This window comes from Dreissena polymorpha, chromosome 12 (assembly GCF_020536995.1).
Source record: "Dreissena polymorpha isolate Duluth1 chromosome 12, UMN_Dpol_1.0, whole genome shotgun sequence".
Classification (NCBI taxonomy): domain Eukaryota; kingdom Metazoa; phylum Mollusca; class Bivalvia; order Myida; family Dreissenidae; genus Dreissena; species Dreissena polymorpha.
Window position 1 is genome coordinate 21,142,206 of NC_068366.1, and position 17,169 is coordinate 21,159,374.

General features: G+C 35.6%; 1 protein-coding gene across 1 annotated transcript in view; it reads left to right on the forward strand.

The window, feature by feature from the left end:
* LOC127852427 (uncharacterized) overlaps window positions 1-17,169 on the forward strand; it is a 111,584-nt gene that overhangs the window by 6,628 nt on the left and 87,787 nt on the right. The window contains exons 3-7 of the mRNA XM_052386381.1: window positions 963-1,058; window positions 1,404-1,555; window positions 3,633-3,759; window positions 4,372-4,538; window positions 4,991-5,129. Of these exons, the coding sequence (XP_052242341.1) occupies window positions 963-1,058; window positions 1,404-1,555; window positions 3,633-3,759; window positions 4,372-4,538; window positions 4,991-5,129 (681 nt within the window). The remainder of the gene's footprint in view (window positions 1-962; window positions 1,059-1,403; window positions 1,556-3,632; window positions 3,760-4,371; window positions 4,539-4,990; window positions 5,130-17,169) is intronic.

A 17,169-nucleotide genomic window follows, 5' to 3' on the forward strand; every position in this document is an offset into this window, starting at 1 on the left:
TTCAGATATTCAGTTCCCTTGTTCGGGCCTCAAACGACTGTACGGTACAGTTTTCTATTTAAAGTATGGCTGTGATATAGTAAGCAATCATTATGATATAAATAAAAGTTTTATCTCTATTGATAATATGTAATAATGTATTATGCAATCGTAAGATATCGGCAACACTGAGAGAAAAACTTATGCACTAAAGACTTTGCAAACATATTTCAATAACTTGAGATATCTGCAAAAATAAAGTTAATAACGGCGTGTTTTTATTCTGTCCAGCCCGTGTGTAATCATATGTGAATCCCATTGATCCTGCGCCCTGAATAATATTTGTCCCGTATTCCAAACGAGCAAGTTTACTCCGTCCGACGCGTAATTCTGAAAACCTAGATTCTCATGAGAACCTAGGTTCTCAGAGAACCTAATGAGAACCTAGGTTTTCAGAGAACCTAGGTTTTAAGAGAACCTAGGTTCTCAGAGAACCTATGGTTCTCATGAGAACCTAGGTTCTCTGAAAACCTAGGTTATAGGTTCTCTGAGAACCTAGGTTCTCTGAAAACCTAGGTTCTCAGAGAACCTAGGTTCTCAGAGAATCTATGGTTCCCAAACGAAAACCACGGATATGGCAAGCAGTTCGACGCATAATCCCAAGAAACTAGGTTTTTCATGAGAACCTAGGTTCTCATTCTGAGAACATTGGTTCTCATGAAAACCTAGGTTTTCATTTGAAAACTTGGGTTCTTGAAGCCATGTGCAATCTTCAGGCGAGAACCTAGATTCTGAGAACCTAGGTTCTCATGAGAAACCTAGTTTCTTGGGATTATGCGTCGAACCGCTTGCGATACTCTTCCGCAATCATTACACGTCAGGTATCGTGTTGTACATTGGTTTTAGGTCGCGCTGCCATTACATTTAAACCTTACCATCGCCAATTTCTACAATCTTGTACGAGTAATTTTTACATGTTCCAGGTATCGTGTTGTACGTGGTGGTGGTGGGCTTGGCTGACGGGTGTTACGCCGTGCTACTGCCCATCCCCACGACGCACCTTGTTCTACCAAACGCGCGTTTTTATTGTTTATATTTTTTTAAGCTAAATAAACCCTAATTTTTATGACCAATGAAAACAAAGAAAAAACTGTTTAAAATCGGCTAATTAAGAAAGTTTTCAAATGATCTTGTAGGGCAGAGCAATCACATGAGGATGGGAAAACGCTCCAGAATGATAAATAATCACACCGACACGCCGGCAGGCCCAAACCCGCAAATTATCAGCGACCATTATGAATTAATGTTAATTCTGATTTTGAAGTTCGCCACAAAGTGTTTGTCATTGTTCTGTCATGTTGTGTCAGGAAATACTTAAGTCCAGGAACGTGTAATTCGACAATTGTTGACAATTTTTTCTGAAGGTGCTCTATACGATCTGACCGGAAGTTACAACGTGGCTTTCCACTGCGCAGGCGTTCCGATTCTGACGGGGGCGGCGCTGCTCTTCCTCGTCCCCTGGGCACAGCGCACATCCAATGATACTCCATTCATTTCAATTGTAACGGAGATTCAGGTGAGAAATGAGAATATTTCTTATCCGCGCGCTTATGAAAAAAAGAGAAAACATCTCTTCGGACCCTTTGGTATTTTTGTATTCTGGACAGTGGACTTACTGTTTAAAAGTAATTGATAAAGTTGGTGATAGCATATTCTTGATCTACTATTTTTAACTTCATCGTACCAAACTAGTTTGAATGTTGGAAATGCATCAGTCATTTGACATTAGAAAGGTTCACTAATCCTTGTCCGTGGAGTAATATCACACAAGTTTGCTGTGGTCTGCAAAACGCCAATAATTTGAGCCTCGCTGTGCAAAAACTGGGCTTAATGCATGTACGTAAAGTGTCGTCAAGCGTAAAGTACCCCTTTTAATGGATTTTCGTTTAGAAAAGACCCTTTTTCAACGAAAAATTCGAAAGAAGCAAACCATGTCGACCCAGAGCGCACAGGCTAATCTTCAAAGACACTTTAACCCATTTATGCCTAGCGTCTAGAAAAAGGGTCTTGGCAAACAGCGTAGACCCAGATGAGACGCCACATGATGCGGCGTCTCATTAGGGTCTGCGCTGTTTCCTCAAAGGAATTTCTGAAAGAAATATTATAAATATAGAAATCAATATACTAGACATCCCTAATTTTGGAAATGAATTTATCCAATTTAGAAGGATGGGAGAGTCCACTAGGCCTAAATGGGTTTAGCACATCCCAGCGCAAGGCTCTATGGTCTGCTGTGTCACGCTTAGCTCCAAAACTTAAGATATTAAGATACATTGCTAACCATTTCTACCATAATTTATCAGTGTTCCGTCCATCAAATTCTTTACACGTGAATCTATCAACTGATTTTAGTTGCCGCTCTTGTAAATTTTGTAGATCGAATCCTTGATTTTATGGTGATTGAGTTTGATGAATCATTATTGAGTTTGATGAATTATTAGTATTTAAAATTGTTGTGTAATCGTTTGGCCATATCCCCATTCTGACTCGTGTTAGTACTTTTCGTGAACTAGATCGTATACACGGTACAATACATATGAACTAAAACGTTAGAAAAACGCAATTTAATGTACTAAGATACCAAGTAAAGAGAAAATGTTTTATGTATAGGCCAAACAAAAGAAAGTTGTCTTTTTCAATTAACCTCGGATAGGTATGTGGGCCAAACTTATTTTTTTGTTAACATAATTTCACCCAATCACTTTGAAATAAAAATTTCATTTTACGAATATGGTCGAACGAAGCAAATATTATCAAAAACTCAACACGGAATAGCAAAAAAGCATAGGGTCGGCCCCGCCCCCCCCCCCCCCCGAACAAAAAAAGAATTTTGTCTGGGATAACAAACATTGTATACGCATAAGTATCATTTTTCTTATTTTGGGTTTATTAATATGACCAAGTTGAATGCAATTTTCAGTGTGCAGCATCTATGTTAATTTTGAAGATGAATTATATATTTGATGTAACATAATTATTTCAATAGCAGAAAACCGTACCTTCGTTCGTCTGAAGGCGTGATCCAAGAAAGACAACTGCGCAATAATGAATCAATCATATACCTGAGTTACTTCCCATAAATTTTGTCAAGAGAAAACTAGTGATAACGTTGCTGAAAGGAATGCTACATAAATGATTTAATTACAACAACAATCAATTGTATAATAACATGGTTAACACAGAATAGTAATATTATGCAAATATAGTCTTTCGATACTTGTATCAGTCGAGTGTGTTGTGAAAAGTCGTATCATACGGGAGTCGCAATGTCGATTTGTCACTGAACAAACCTCAATTAGCCGTATAAGCCGCGCTCTGACAAAACGGGGCTTAATGCATGTGCGTTTAGTTTCGCCACAGATTGTGCTGTGTAGTATGCACAGGCTTTTCAGGGACGACACTTTCCGCCGAGACTGGATTTTCGTGAAGAAGATACTTCTTAAACCTAAAATTCAATAAAAGCGGAAGGTTTATTTAGCCTGTGCAGACTGCACAGGCTTATTTGGACGACACTTAACGCATATCCACTAAGCCCCGTTTTTTATATCGAGGCTCATATGTTTTCATGAATGGAGCCCGACGTCTCTGATCAGGCATATCCGTCTGCCTCTCGCGTCATCCTGGGGGCTTCACGCCTTAAAGACACTGAGAGCATTCCCGTGCACGCGCCCCACGTCGCCGTCAGTACCGCCGGTAATTCCACGGTAAGCAGCTATGTCGGTATGTAGCTAAGGGATTCCGAGGCTGTATTTAAAAAGTCAATCATACAGAAGATATTTTCTTAAAAATATATAAAAAAAAAGTGAGAGTGCCAAGAGCAATATACAAAAAGGTTCTTTGTTACATTTTGATTTATCGTGCGTGTTTTACATTTTTACCAGTTTTACCGGTATTTGCCTCATTTTAATTTAATTTGAAAACCAAACTATCAATGTGACGACACAGACGTGTCCACTGTTCACTTGAGCACTACGAGATCACTGTATCGACAGTTGTTCGGAGTTGCCTGTCCCTGACACTACGCTATATCCATCGTTAAGAAGAAGGGAAACGTATGAGTCGCGTTCTGGGAAACCGGGGCTTACTTCATGTGCGTAAAGTCTCGTACCAGATTTACACGTGCAGTCTGCGTTTATTTAAGTTTTCATTGAAAACAGGTTTCTCACTTACGAAAAGCCAGTCTAAGCGGGAAGTGTGTTGTACCTTATAAGCCTGTGCGGACTGAACAGGTGTATCTGGGACGACATTTTACGCGCATGCATTAAGCCCAGTTACCCCACGAGGTTCATATAATAGCCACCGAATTTGAGTTCATGTCTCCACGGATACTAGGTGCCTCAGACAAGGCAACGAGCACGGAGGGCATCTCTCTGTCATCGAATCTTGATTACGCCCTTTCGCAGCTCGGGTCCAATACGCACCCCTCGGATGAGAATCGTATGCGCGCCCTCGACAGTCGTGCCGGAAGTATCGCCATCGGCTTCATGTCGTCTGAGGTGGTAGATTTTGCTTTTAGGTATAGCCTCCTTTCGCTTTTGAGTTTGTATCGTTTTAGTAATAATAAACGAAGCAACTTGCAAATATGCGGTATGTGTTAGTAGCATTAAAAACAAAAATATATTTCAGCAGCTGGTTTAGCTGCTTTGAGATAAATTGGTATTAATTACGTTGTTATCTGGCTAGGTTTAAAAACATATTTCGTTAATAAATTTAAATCACGGTTTGTTTAAAGATTTAAAGCAATCCCACTATAATAATTTTAACGTTTAAATGTACAATGAAAATACCGGTACGTAAAACGGTAATCATAGCAAAAATTTATAAATTAAACATGTTTTCAAGAGAATTATCACTCTAATCACGCTGTAGTTCATATCAGAGCTATTACAATTATTATGTTATGTTTGATTTATTTGGCAATATACAAATTGATTTTACACTTTACCTGTAGATTTTGAGAATCTCCCCAACGTCGTCAGAATCGGGGCGGTGTAAGCGTCAGGAAGGGAAGCGATGCACTTCCGACGGCAGCCGACAGGCTTGCAGAGATAGGCTGCACGAAGACACCGAGCACAAAATTCCGGTCGGAAGTGCGTTCCAGCTGCCGACGGAAATGACGTCGGTATCATCCGTCCATTATAACGAGTACTCGAACAAGCATCTCCAATCGACGTGTGAACTTTTCAGTCTGACCACGAATATGTCGCTGCCATTTTCACTTTCGGAAAACAATTCACGCGACGGTCATCTCAGAGAAAATGTACAGAACAGAAGCCTTACAAACGCCGGGTCTGGTGAAATTTGCGTGAGCAGCTCCCTGCAAGGATCGCAACAAGTTAAGCAGCAATCGCATGTCGATCACGTGATAACCGAACACGTGATATAGTATAGTATTTAGATATAGTAGGCTTTTGTGAAACATTTTTAAATGATAAAACGGAGATTAATACAATATCCATTTCCGGTTACAGCATTGTAAGACGTGATAGGGCTATTTCTGCTGGAGGCGGTATAATAGTTTATATAAAAGATAGCATCTCTTTTGTACGTAGACATGATTTAGAAAGTGACGATATTGAATCTATTTGGCTACAAATCAACATTGTAAAGTACTAACCTTATCTAATTAACTTTGTTTATCGCCCACCAAATAGCCCTCAATCTTGGATTGACTCATTTGAATTACAGATAAATAAGGCAGACATGGAAGATTGTAATATGTATTCAACCGGGGATTTTAATTTTCACTGTTTAAGCCAAAACATATTTAACAATAAGAAATGGGATAAACTTATCACTGATTTTAATTTAAAACAACACGTGTCTTTTCCAACAAGGGTTACGGAACGTTCATCATCAATAGTAGACCATTTGTATTCAAAATATGACAACATTTCTGAGGTAATCATACCAAAAATAGGCATAAGTGACCATTACCCAGTAGTTTTTACATTAAGCGTCAAAGGTAAAATTGTTAAAACAAATGATCATAAAATTATTAAGTACAGATGTTTTAACAAATTTAATGAAATCAATTTTCAAAATGACTTAGCAAATGCTAATTTTGATATGGTTGAAACAAAAGAGGATGCTAATGAGGCATTTGAAGTATTTTATAACATATTAAACTCAGTCCTTAATAAGAATGCCCCTATGAAATATAAAAAAGTGAAGAGATTACAACAACCCGGTTGGTACAACGAAAACGTAAAACAAGCAAGGTCTTTAAGGGATAAATATAAACGTGAATCTAATTGGCCACAATATAAGTTGTGGCGTAATAAATGTAACAGTGCAATCAAAATGGCAAAAAAAAGAATATTTTTCGAATGCGGTACAAAACAAAACAAGTGCGAAATCGCTCTGGAAAACTATTAAATTAGCATCAATGAACACACAGAATCCTCAGTTTTGCCAAATGTAATAAGAAAGGATGATCAGATAATATCTGGTAAAACAAATGTAGCTAATGCACTTAATGACCACTTTGTTGACATCTCGAAACTTATTAAAAAGACTAAATTTGCTGAACAGGATTTCCACTCATTAAAAACATATCTAGATGCTAAGCTAGAATCAAAGCATTTCTCTGTTCAGTTTATTACTACATCATAAGTTAGTACTTTAATTAATCAACTTCATTCAAACAAATCTGCTGGGGCTGATGGTATAGGGCCCAGCATTATTAAACTTTGCAAAGAATTCATTATACAACCAATCACTGCTCTTATAAATAACTGTATATCACATGGAACCTTTCCCGACATGCTTAAAATTGCAAACGTAATACCTTTATACAAGGGTGGATCGGTAGAAGATCCCAATAATTATAGACCAATATCAATTTTACCTACTATATCTAAAATATTTGAAAAGCATATAGCTAAACAATTGCATATATATCTAGAATCTACAGGTCTATTAAACAAAACTCAGTCGGGTTTTCGCAAATATCATTCTTGTCAAACAGCATTGATTAATATAGTTGATTCATGGCTTAAACAAATTGATAATGCAAATCTGGTAGGTACAATTTTCTTGGATTGTAAAAAAAGCATTTGATCTTGTGGACCATAGGGTTCTTTTACACAAATTAAAACTTTATCATTTTAATGATAGGTCATGCGACCTATTTTCTTCATATCTCCGCAATCGATTTCAGTTTATCAAAGCAGAAAACACTACCTCTACTTGTAAAAGCATCATTGCTGGTGTTCCCCAAGGATCTATTTTAGGACCTCTTCTGTTTCTTATTTACGTTAATGATCTTTCGCTAGATCTTACATGTGATTCTGCAATGTATGCTGATGATACAACATTGCACACTGTGGGAACAAATATTCAAACACTTCAAAATAAGCTACAAACAAATCTTTCAATTGTAAATGATTGGTGCCAAACTAATAACATGATTATTAATCCACTAAAAACCACTTGTATGGTATTAGGGTCAAAACGGAAAGCTCAAAATATAACAGATCTAAAACTTAAAATGTCAGATACGGTGATCAAAACAGTAAATTGTCAAAAACTTCTTGGCCTTTATATTGAAAATACTCTATTTTGGAAACTACACATTAACAGCGTGTGTTCAAAAATGTCATCACGAATGTTTCTTTTGCAAAAAAATAAAACCATATCTAACCCTTGAAATGCGTAAGCTCTTCTATAATGGTTATATCTCACCTATATCCGACTACGCATGCGTTACCTGGAGTTCAGCGGCCAAAACGGAAATTAATAGAATAGTCAAAATACAAAAGCGTTGTGGTGCACATATTTTAAATAAAAAGTACAACACTAATTCAAAAACACTATTTGAAGATCTAAAATGGTTGACTTTCGAACAGCGTAATCACTATTTCACGTCAGTTATTGTATTTAAAGCATTTCACAATCAAACCCCAACATACATACGTGACCTTTTGACACCTTCACAAAATAATCACCATAACTTGCGATCTTGCGAAAAGGGGGATTTAAAGCTAGTGCGAATACCCAAAACAAACTATTTCAAACAATCGTTTGAATTTTCTAGCAAAACAATTTGGAATTCGTTACCCCAATATATACGTCAAACAAACAATTTAATTACATTTAAGAAAAAATTAAAAGCTTATCTTTCTTCCACACTTTATATAATAAACTGAACATGCTTCATGTTGTTTTAGTAAATAACATTAGTTTAATGTTTAAATACTGTTCTTGCATAGATGGTTATTGTAGTTTTATGTCTGTCATTTGTTTTAAATTATAATATATATCATTATATGTGCATGCATATATGATTCTGTATGTTTTGTTCTTATTGCTCAAGATGAAATATGATGTATTTGTTGTAAATTGTATCTTGTTAGAAGACCTTGTTGAAAATAAGAAATGTATTATATAAATTGCATATTATGTAATTTCATCTGATGTATTTCTTAACAAGTCTATCTTCTTTAAATAAAGATTTTATTATTATTATTATTATTGATATTATTATTATTATTATTATTAATACTTTGCAGGACACTATGCGACGTCCGACACACTGCTCTTGCAACGCGACTGAGAATGCCGACGAGATGACGTCAGCACACGGGTCTCGCGGAAGCGTGTCTCCCGCTATTAATATTAATGGATCAGTAGAGAGGCGATCCAAAATGAGGCTCTCGAATTTCCCATCGGTATCGCAGGGTTCTGCCTCTTTCGGTGTAAGCCATCTTTCGGAAGAAAAGTATAGTTTTGACCTAGCTAGGTGGCGATAATAGAAGCGGAGTGCCGAGTGGACGCCGATATAGAGCAAGGGGGGTCTAGAGACATACCTAACTCCGTTGACACGGAATTTGCGTTCGAGAACCAGCTGACCGTAATTCCCGCCAAAATAACGCCAATGATAAGGTTGGGCAGACGCTTGAACAACTTTTCAAACCTGATTTTGAGCAGACGCTTGACAAATCTAGTTCCGATGAATTTTTGAACGTAGTAGAACGTGACGTACCACAGACGCGTAGTCAAACGTCAGTAATTGACGTTTTCACGCATTTATTTGATGACGAATCGACCCATTAATATTTGTTTGTACTTTTTTATGTATTTTCATTTTGATAGAAAATTACAAAATAAGAAATTACTCATTCAATATTATCTTACGACTCTAATTGAATTAAGGAATGAGGTGTTGCCGTAAGTAACCGTTCGTCCTCCATCGTTTGGGGTTGATAATAATGTAATAATAATAAACAAAATGATTATTAAATTTAATTTAATGATAAAGCCAGTTGGTGGATTCGTATTGTAATTGTCATGAATTTTTCTCGCATGATCATTTTTAAATACTTTTTTTCCGATTTCTCTGTGGCCAATGGCAAAACTGCTCAAAATAATAGCAAAATAATAGTTGTTATCTTTGCATGATCTGAATCGAAGTGAAGAGAGGTCCGGGGGTATTTTCCTTTCCTTAGGTGTGTTAAATAATCACATTTCAGTTCTCATCATTTGAGCATAAAACTTATTACTATAGGTTTTTTTCACTTAACTTCGTACCAGTTTTCTAAAAGCTTACTGCATTCATTTCTTCGTTTTCTGCTTATCATACTTGTATGTCAACAATTTAAAGAAACTTGGATTTTTGGGATGGAATGAATATGTTGCATGACGTTTGACGTGTTACAAATGACGTCATAAGCAATTGAACTTAATAAAATAAGTTAACTTGATAAAAATATATCACGCAGTGTAATATCAGGCAGATATCAAATAAATGGTATGATAAGCAGAAAACAGGTTGCTGCATTATTGTTTTGTGCTTATCATACCGCTGCATTGATATCTACTTGATATAATGCTGCCTGATATATTTGTTTATATCCACGTGAACACTAAGTTGTTATAACAGTCAATTTTTTGAGGTAGGCCATATTACTTGGAATACACTAAAAAGTCATCATTTTGGGGGTAAACTATAATCAGATTCAACAAAAACAACCAGTATTGTCCACCAATATGTTTTGTCTATATAATTTAGACACAAACGACAACAAAAAAGCGAAAACCAATTTTAAATTTATAAGTGCAAGTGTTCAGTAAGTCATTGTTAACACGTCAAACGTCATACTACTCCCGCGAATGATGCAGCGTCGTAGCGATTAAACTATTACTTTTAAAATGGGAACGTACGGGGTGATAAACAGAAAAAAAACATGTTACTGTTATACCGTTGTTTATTATATCAGGATTTGCACGAATAAAATAACGGCGTGACCTTGTAAGCTTCACTGATAAAGTTTATAACGATATGGCAATAACCTATTATTCTCTATATATCACGTTATGCTTAGATTAAAACAACGGCGATGCGTATATAAAGCATATCACACCAGTTCGATTGAATTAAAGCGGTGTTGAAATACCATCGTACGTAAAGATCAGCTGGTAGTGTTTTCAAATATGGGATACACCCTTTACAACACTGGTTGAATGACCCGCTAAATGGGTCCGTGTATATACCGTCTTTTCCTTTTTCATTTAACATTCGAAACAACGAACACGAAAATCAACGCATATAAGTTCATATTCCGATTTTCTAATATCCGAAACATAAACAAAATACGAAAACAAAATTTACTTCTTTATATCGTTTTTCGTTGTACTTATTATAAAACAAAAAACGAAATTGATTTCCCGGTTCATATTTTGTTTCAATTCATATGACAAAAATAAATGTTTGAAAATTGGAACGGATTGTTTGATCTCGTTTACCGTTCTTGGTTTGAAAAACGGTATACGAAAAACGAGTGGCGTTTGCGGGATGTGCTGCTGTCTTGGGGAGGCAACTCTTTAGTGGCTTTTTGCGCGTATTTTTCTCCCTTACATAAGACTTAATCACTTATCTCCATCAGCATGACTTCCTACGTGCTTTTTTCGTGGAGGTAAAGACACGCCCGTAAGGGACAGAGACGTGGATATTTTCAGTTGTTTTTCCAGGTATTGTATTTTTCCAATTTGAAATGATCATAATCTTGACATCGAACGGTTTTCCAATGTACCGGTATTTCATGCCGATTCAGCCGATTAGATAGGGCTATAATTAGCCTCTTATGACACTTCTTGTTCTTTGCCCCTATGCTATGTAAATTCAGTACTTATTTTACAAAAAAACAAATTCGTTTTTATCCTATTATCATTGGGGAGTTCCTTACATTTGAAGAGCTGCAATACCCCGTCCACTGAGTCCCGTCTTCCTATTTGTATTACCCGTTAGACCCGCATGACAATTTAAGGACACAATAATCGGCGGCGGCTGCTAAAATGTCCCTATGTTTTACTTTTAACGTCACCTTGCATAATAGAATAAATAAAAAAAATGTTTGAATCTTATGGAACGGTTTCTAATATATAATTTCCAATTCGTTCGATTAATAACAAATAGATGTTGCATTTAACAACTGCATTGTGATATGTCTAGTGATTTTAGTTCTAAGACAAGAGTTATAACCAACCACCTATGAAACCGCTTTGCACTTGAAGAAAATGAAATTAACTTAAATATAATTAATAAATGTGCCAATTTAATAACTTATTAAACAACATATTTAATGTTCCTGAAAGAGCGCCCAAGATATAGTTAATGCTACCAATATATATACATTCCAATGATATTATAACGCCGCTTAATATTTTTTCCTTTAAACGTTACGTTACTTAAAGAAGGCGAATATCATGCGTCACGCCTATAGAATCTACTTGCACTCGTTGAAATGTTCCGTTTAAGACCTCGGCTGCCTCCTAAAATGAAACTCGAATGCCATTATAGAAAAGTGTTTACATTTGTAACAATACGTGTATGATTTGCTGAGTCAATAATTAGCATTGCACAATAAAATATCTTTGTTCGGCGTAGCCTTTCTCTTCAAGTAATAAACAACAATCGAATTATTTACTACACTGTATTCATATCTGTTTAAGAAATGAAATAAAAATCCACATTATTGCTAAACATATACACATGTACATTCAATTAGTATGGTGAATTACTCCTAAGAGCATGCACGGCCTCATAAAGCCCTGTCATGGCACGTCGTGTGCCGTCCTGGCTCATACACTTCGGGTAACTGGCTGGCGGTGGGCTCTCATACCAGGTGTCCATGCAGTTCTTGCATCGAACCAGTGATTTGCAACAAATTGCAAATGTAGGGTGCGACACTGGTCCTGAATGTAACAATTTATGTTGTTATAAAGCTATCGGTTCACGCACTGAGTTCTTTTTAAATTTTATCAGCATGATTATATTTGGTGCTCCCTTTATAGAATAAAGAAAATTTGCTTATAACAATTATAAAATTATTTGAAACTCTTTGCGAAAACACATCATTCAAATAACAGAAAAATCAACGCTAAGTATTGAACATTATGTCAATGGATTTTATTTTATAAGTTACAACTCTGACGTTGCTACAAATTTATTTATTTATTTTTAATAACGTTTTTGTTTGGTGTACAGATTTTGTCCAATTTGTGAAGGACTGTTAAAATGAACTGGATGTGTATAAAACGAATAAAATAATACACTTTTCGACTAATAAATGTACTTTAACAGATCATGCAAGCGAACGCTTGATGGCGCGCTCCTCATATATATCATTGACTCAGCAAATCATACACGTATTGTTACAAATGTAAACACTTTTCTATAATGGCATTCGAGATTCATTTCAGGAGACAACCGAGGTCATAAACGGAACATTTCAACGAGTGCAAGTAGATTCTATAGGCGTGACGCATGATATTCGTTTTCTTTAAGTAACGTAACGTTTAAAGGAAAAAAGATTAAGCGGCGTTATAATATCATTTGGAATGTACATATCTTGTTAGCAATAACTTAATCTTGGGCGCTCTTTCAGGAACATTAAATATGTTGTTTAATAAGTTATTAAATTGGTACATTTATTAATTATATTTAAGTTAATTTCATTTTCTTCAAGCGCAAAGCGGTTTCATATAAGGTGTTTGGTTATAACTCTTGTTTTAGAGCTAAAATCACTAGACATATCACAATGCAGTTGTTAAATGCAACACGTATTTGTTATTAATCGAACGAATTGGAAATTATATATAAGACACCTTGCACTTTACTGTTCCATAAGATTAAAACATTTTTTATATATTTATTCTCCTTTCGTCCTGTTGTTTCTTTCAATAGTGGCTGTACTAATACAACTTTGACTTTCTATTATGTAAGGTGACGTTAAAAGTAAAACATAGGGACATTTTAGCAGCCGCCGCCGATTATTGTGTCTATAAAATGTTAAGAGGGTCTAACGGGTAATAAAAATAGGAATACGGGACTCAGGGGACGGGGTATTGCAGCTCTTCAAATGTAAGGAACCCCCCATGATAATAGGATTAAAACGAGTTGTTTTTTTGTAAAACAAGTACTGAGTTTACATAGCATAGGGGCAAAGAACAAGAAGTGTCATAAGAGGCTAATTATAGCCTTATCTAATCGGCTTGATCGGCATGAAATACCGGTACGTTGGAAAACCTTTCGATGTCAAGATTATGATCATTTCAAATTGGAAAAAAACAATACCTGGAAAAACAACTGAAATTATCCACGTCTCTGTCCCTTACGGGCGTGTCTTTACCTCCACGAAAAAAAGCACCTAGGAAGCCATGCTGATGGAAATAAGTGATTAAGTCTTATGTAAGGGAGAAAAATACGCGCAAAAAGCCACTAATGAGTTACCTCCCCAAGACAGCAGCACATCCCGCAAACGCCACTCGTTTTTCGTTTTTCGTATACCGTTCTTTCAAACTAAGAACGGTAAGCGGGATCAAACAATCCGTTCCAATTTTCAAACATTTATTTTTGTTATATGATTTGAAACGAAATATGAACAGGGAAATCAATTTCGTTTTTTGTTTTATAATAAGTACAACGAAAAACGATATAAAAAAGTTAATTTTGTTTTCGTATTTTGTTAAAGTTTCGATTATTAGAAAATCGGAATATGAACTTATATGCGTTGATTTTCGTGTTTCGTTGTTTCGACTGTTAAACGAAAAAGGAAAAAACGGTATACACACGGACCGTACACGGACCTAAATGGCAATGTGTCGATGATTGTATCGAATTTCAAATGCGAACGATTGAGGGTGTATAATTCATTCTGTTCAACCGTTGTCTGCTTATCGAGCAGTCACGAAGAAAAGAACGGTAACGTAATATCTTGGAACAAAAGGTTTCCCGTTTCATTTGGGAAAAAAAAACACACTCGCACAAACAAACCGAAAACAACGAAGCCTCTGCCGTTATTTGGCGTAACGATTATTTGTTCGAATAGTAAAAAAAAAAGTTTTGTGGGATTTACTTTGAGCACGTGGTGGTCATCATTAATTTCAAACAGTTTTGGAACACACTGAATTGCATTTCACATATAACATATCGTACCCAATTTTCACTTAAGTAGAGACGTTCAAATTATTTGATCCAAGTTTCCCTGTAAGACTCTTATTAGTGGTACATGTAGCACAAGCCGTGCCCCAGAGTTATTGTGTTGTTTGTTAGTCCAAAATCAACAAACCGTAACAAAGGTTGTGTGAAGAATTTAAACTATCAACATACATAGTTACAAAAGATATTTATCTGTATTTCATTGTGTCGCAAATTTATAGCACATGTTATTTAACGGCGGGCGAAAGTGGTCACTGGACCGTAGTTAATTGAATGGACGAATTCGGTTAAAGCAAAACGTACATTCCAGAGTTGAAGGGATGACGAAAATGTCAGCAAAAATGGTCACAATTTGATCGTTTTCTTTAAAAATCTGAATGTATTTTCGTCTCCATATATTAATAAACGTAAAAAATAACGCATTTATATAAAGGAAGATGTTTTCGCATTTTGCGATAAAAGTAATTTTATACTTTGGGTGTGTCTGTTTGACCCATCACGTTAACATTTTCCCGGAAGAATATTGTCATTATAGCAGATGACAGCATGTCTATGTGTGGTTCCTAGGTCGGTGGTTTGAGATCTGTTTTGGATTTGAATTTTTAAAATTGTTCACACCTGTTTGCTGCTTTGATTAATCTCCTATATCCCCGTATTCTATTATTTTCTTATTTATTGCACAAGTATAAGTATAGCATAAGGCGCAAAAAAATATTTCATTGGCGCAGTCCCTTTAATGCAAAAAACACAAAACAGATGGGTTTTCAAACAAGTACGCGAATCTTGGGCGATTTGGTTGCCCGGTTTAACCTTAGGACGCCTTTTTAAGTAAATGATTACACCCCATTATTAGTTGACCGCACCTTCAATATGTTAAGATTTTGAGTGTACCTGGTTCTTTCGATCGAAATTTACTGAACGTAGAATTAACTTCCACGACTATCGAACTTTAAAACGCTATTAATATTATAATACGCTTCAGAGTGTTAATTTATGTAAGACCATAGAGTGAACTATATTGTGTGTTCAATAGAGCGAGTGGTATTTCAACTGTAGCGTAAAATTTAAACACAAAATTTAAACACACATTTATGGTTGTTTTTGATGTGTCGGAAAAACTTAACAGGGCTATGACTTCTTAAAGCAGTTTTGGAATTGTATAGCTTTTAAGTGATTCTTTTTGACGTGTCGTTTTGGAAGAAATGTTTTATTTGCGATAAATTAGTTGGATTAAACTGTTAAATTGGAAAGTACAATCCAGCTGTTGACAAGGTAATCATTGTTTTCAGAAGTTGTTTTAACTTAGTTTATATACATTGGTATTGGTCATTGTGGTATAACCAAGTTTGTATAAGCGTTTTTGATGTTGTATGTTAACCTTTTCCCCCGCCCCAAAAATCTGCTTTCAAATCTACTAACAAAAATATCAATTTAAGAGCTAGCTAGGGTTGCAATTATTTATACATATCTGCAAATCACATACCACAATGTTAATCCCACAATCAGTCCTTTTTTGCAGTAAACTCACATTCTTCTTTGATCCTTACTACTAATACATCGTTTATTCCACACTTACAACGTAGCAAATGATACAAACTTCTTCGTTAAAACGAGAAAATTTTGTTAAATTATGTTTTATTATGCACATGTTTATACGATTCTTTTATTGGTTGTACTTAGCTGATTATGTTAATAGGTTCAATTTCGATTAAATTGTGTGTGAAAAGGGTATATTCTTGTTTGACAAGTATTTCGATTTCGCGACGATAATTGGCCAATTTTGTTACGAAACTTTGATAGCTGACGTTAATAGGTGATAAACATGACTGTTTATAATATTAAGCTAGAATGGCGAATAATTGAAGACTTATAATATTCACAAAACAAGTTATTTTCGACATTGTTCACAATTTTAACGGGAATTCAATGTGAATTGGAATGGTCAACCTATCACTTTTCAGTCCAATTGTAAGTATCGTTTATCTTTAATATGACAATACGAATAATCTTTTTTTTTTTAAATGAGCCGGTAATTTACCTTTTATTTACCGACTTATAGTAGAAAATTACTACCATACTCAATATTAATTTGCATCATCATTATTGCTTTAAATTATTAACACAAAACAGCTACTTGTTGTTAGTCTTCTCCGATCAGTTCAAATGAGTCTCGTTTTAGGAAAATCGGGCTTAATGCAAGTGTACAATTTTTCATCCGATTCAGTCCGCATAGGCTTATCAGGAACGACACTTTTCGCCTACTTTGGAGTTTCGTGTAAACGAGACCTCCGTTAAACAAAAAACATCTATAAAAGTGTCGTCCATGGGATAACAATTTATGCACATGCATTAAGCCCAGTTTTTCCAGAGCGAGGCTAATTAAAAATCAATAGCTAGTTGTCATCTGTCTTCATTGATGAGTTTAAAGATTTATTCTTAATGTGTCGTTAAAACGCCTTTGATGGTCAACTGGTTAATTCGTATCACCAGAAATTATTTGTAAACCAAACCAACTCTGAATTAATTGAGTCAACCGACGACACATTTGGTCCCTTATGCTTCACAATGACAGCCATCTTACGCAGAACCAACAAAAGACAGAACTGATGACCGACCGCGCGACCGACCAACAAACTAATGCACGAACGAATGATTGAACGAACGATCAACGGAGAGAACGAATGATCTTA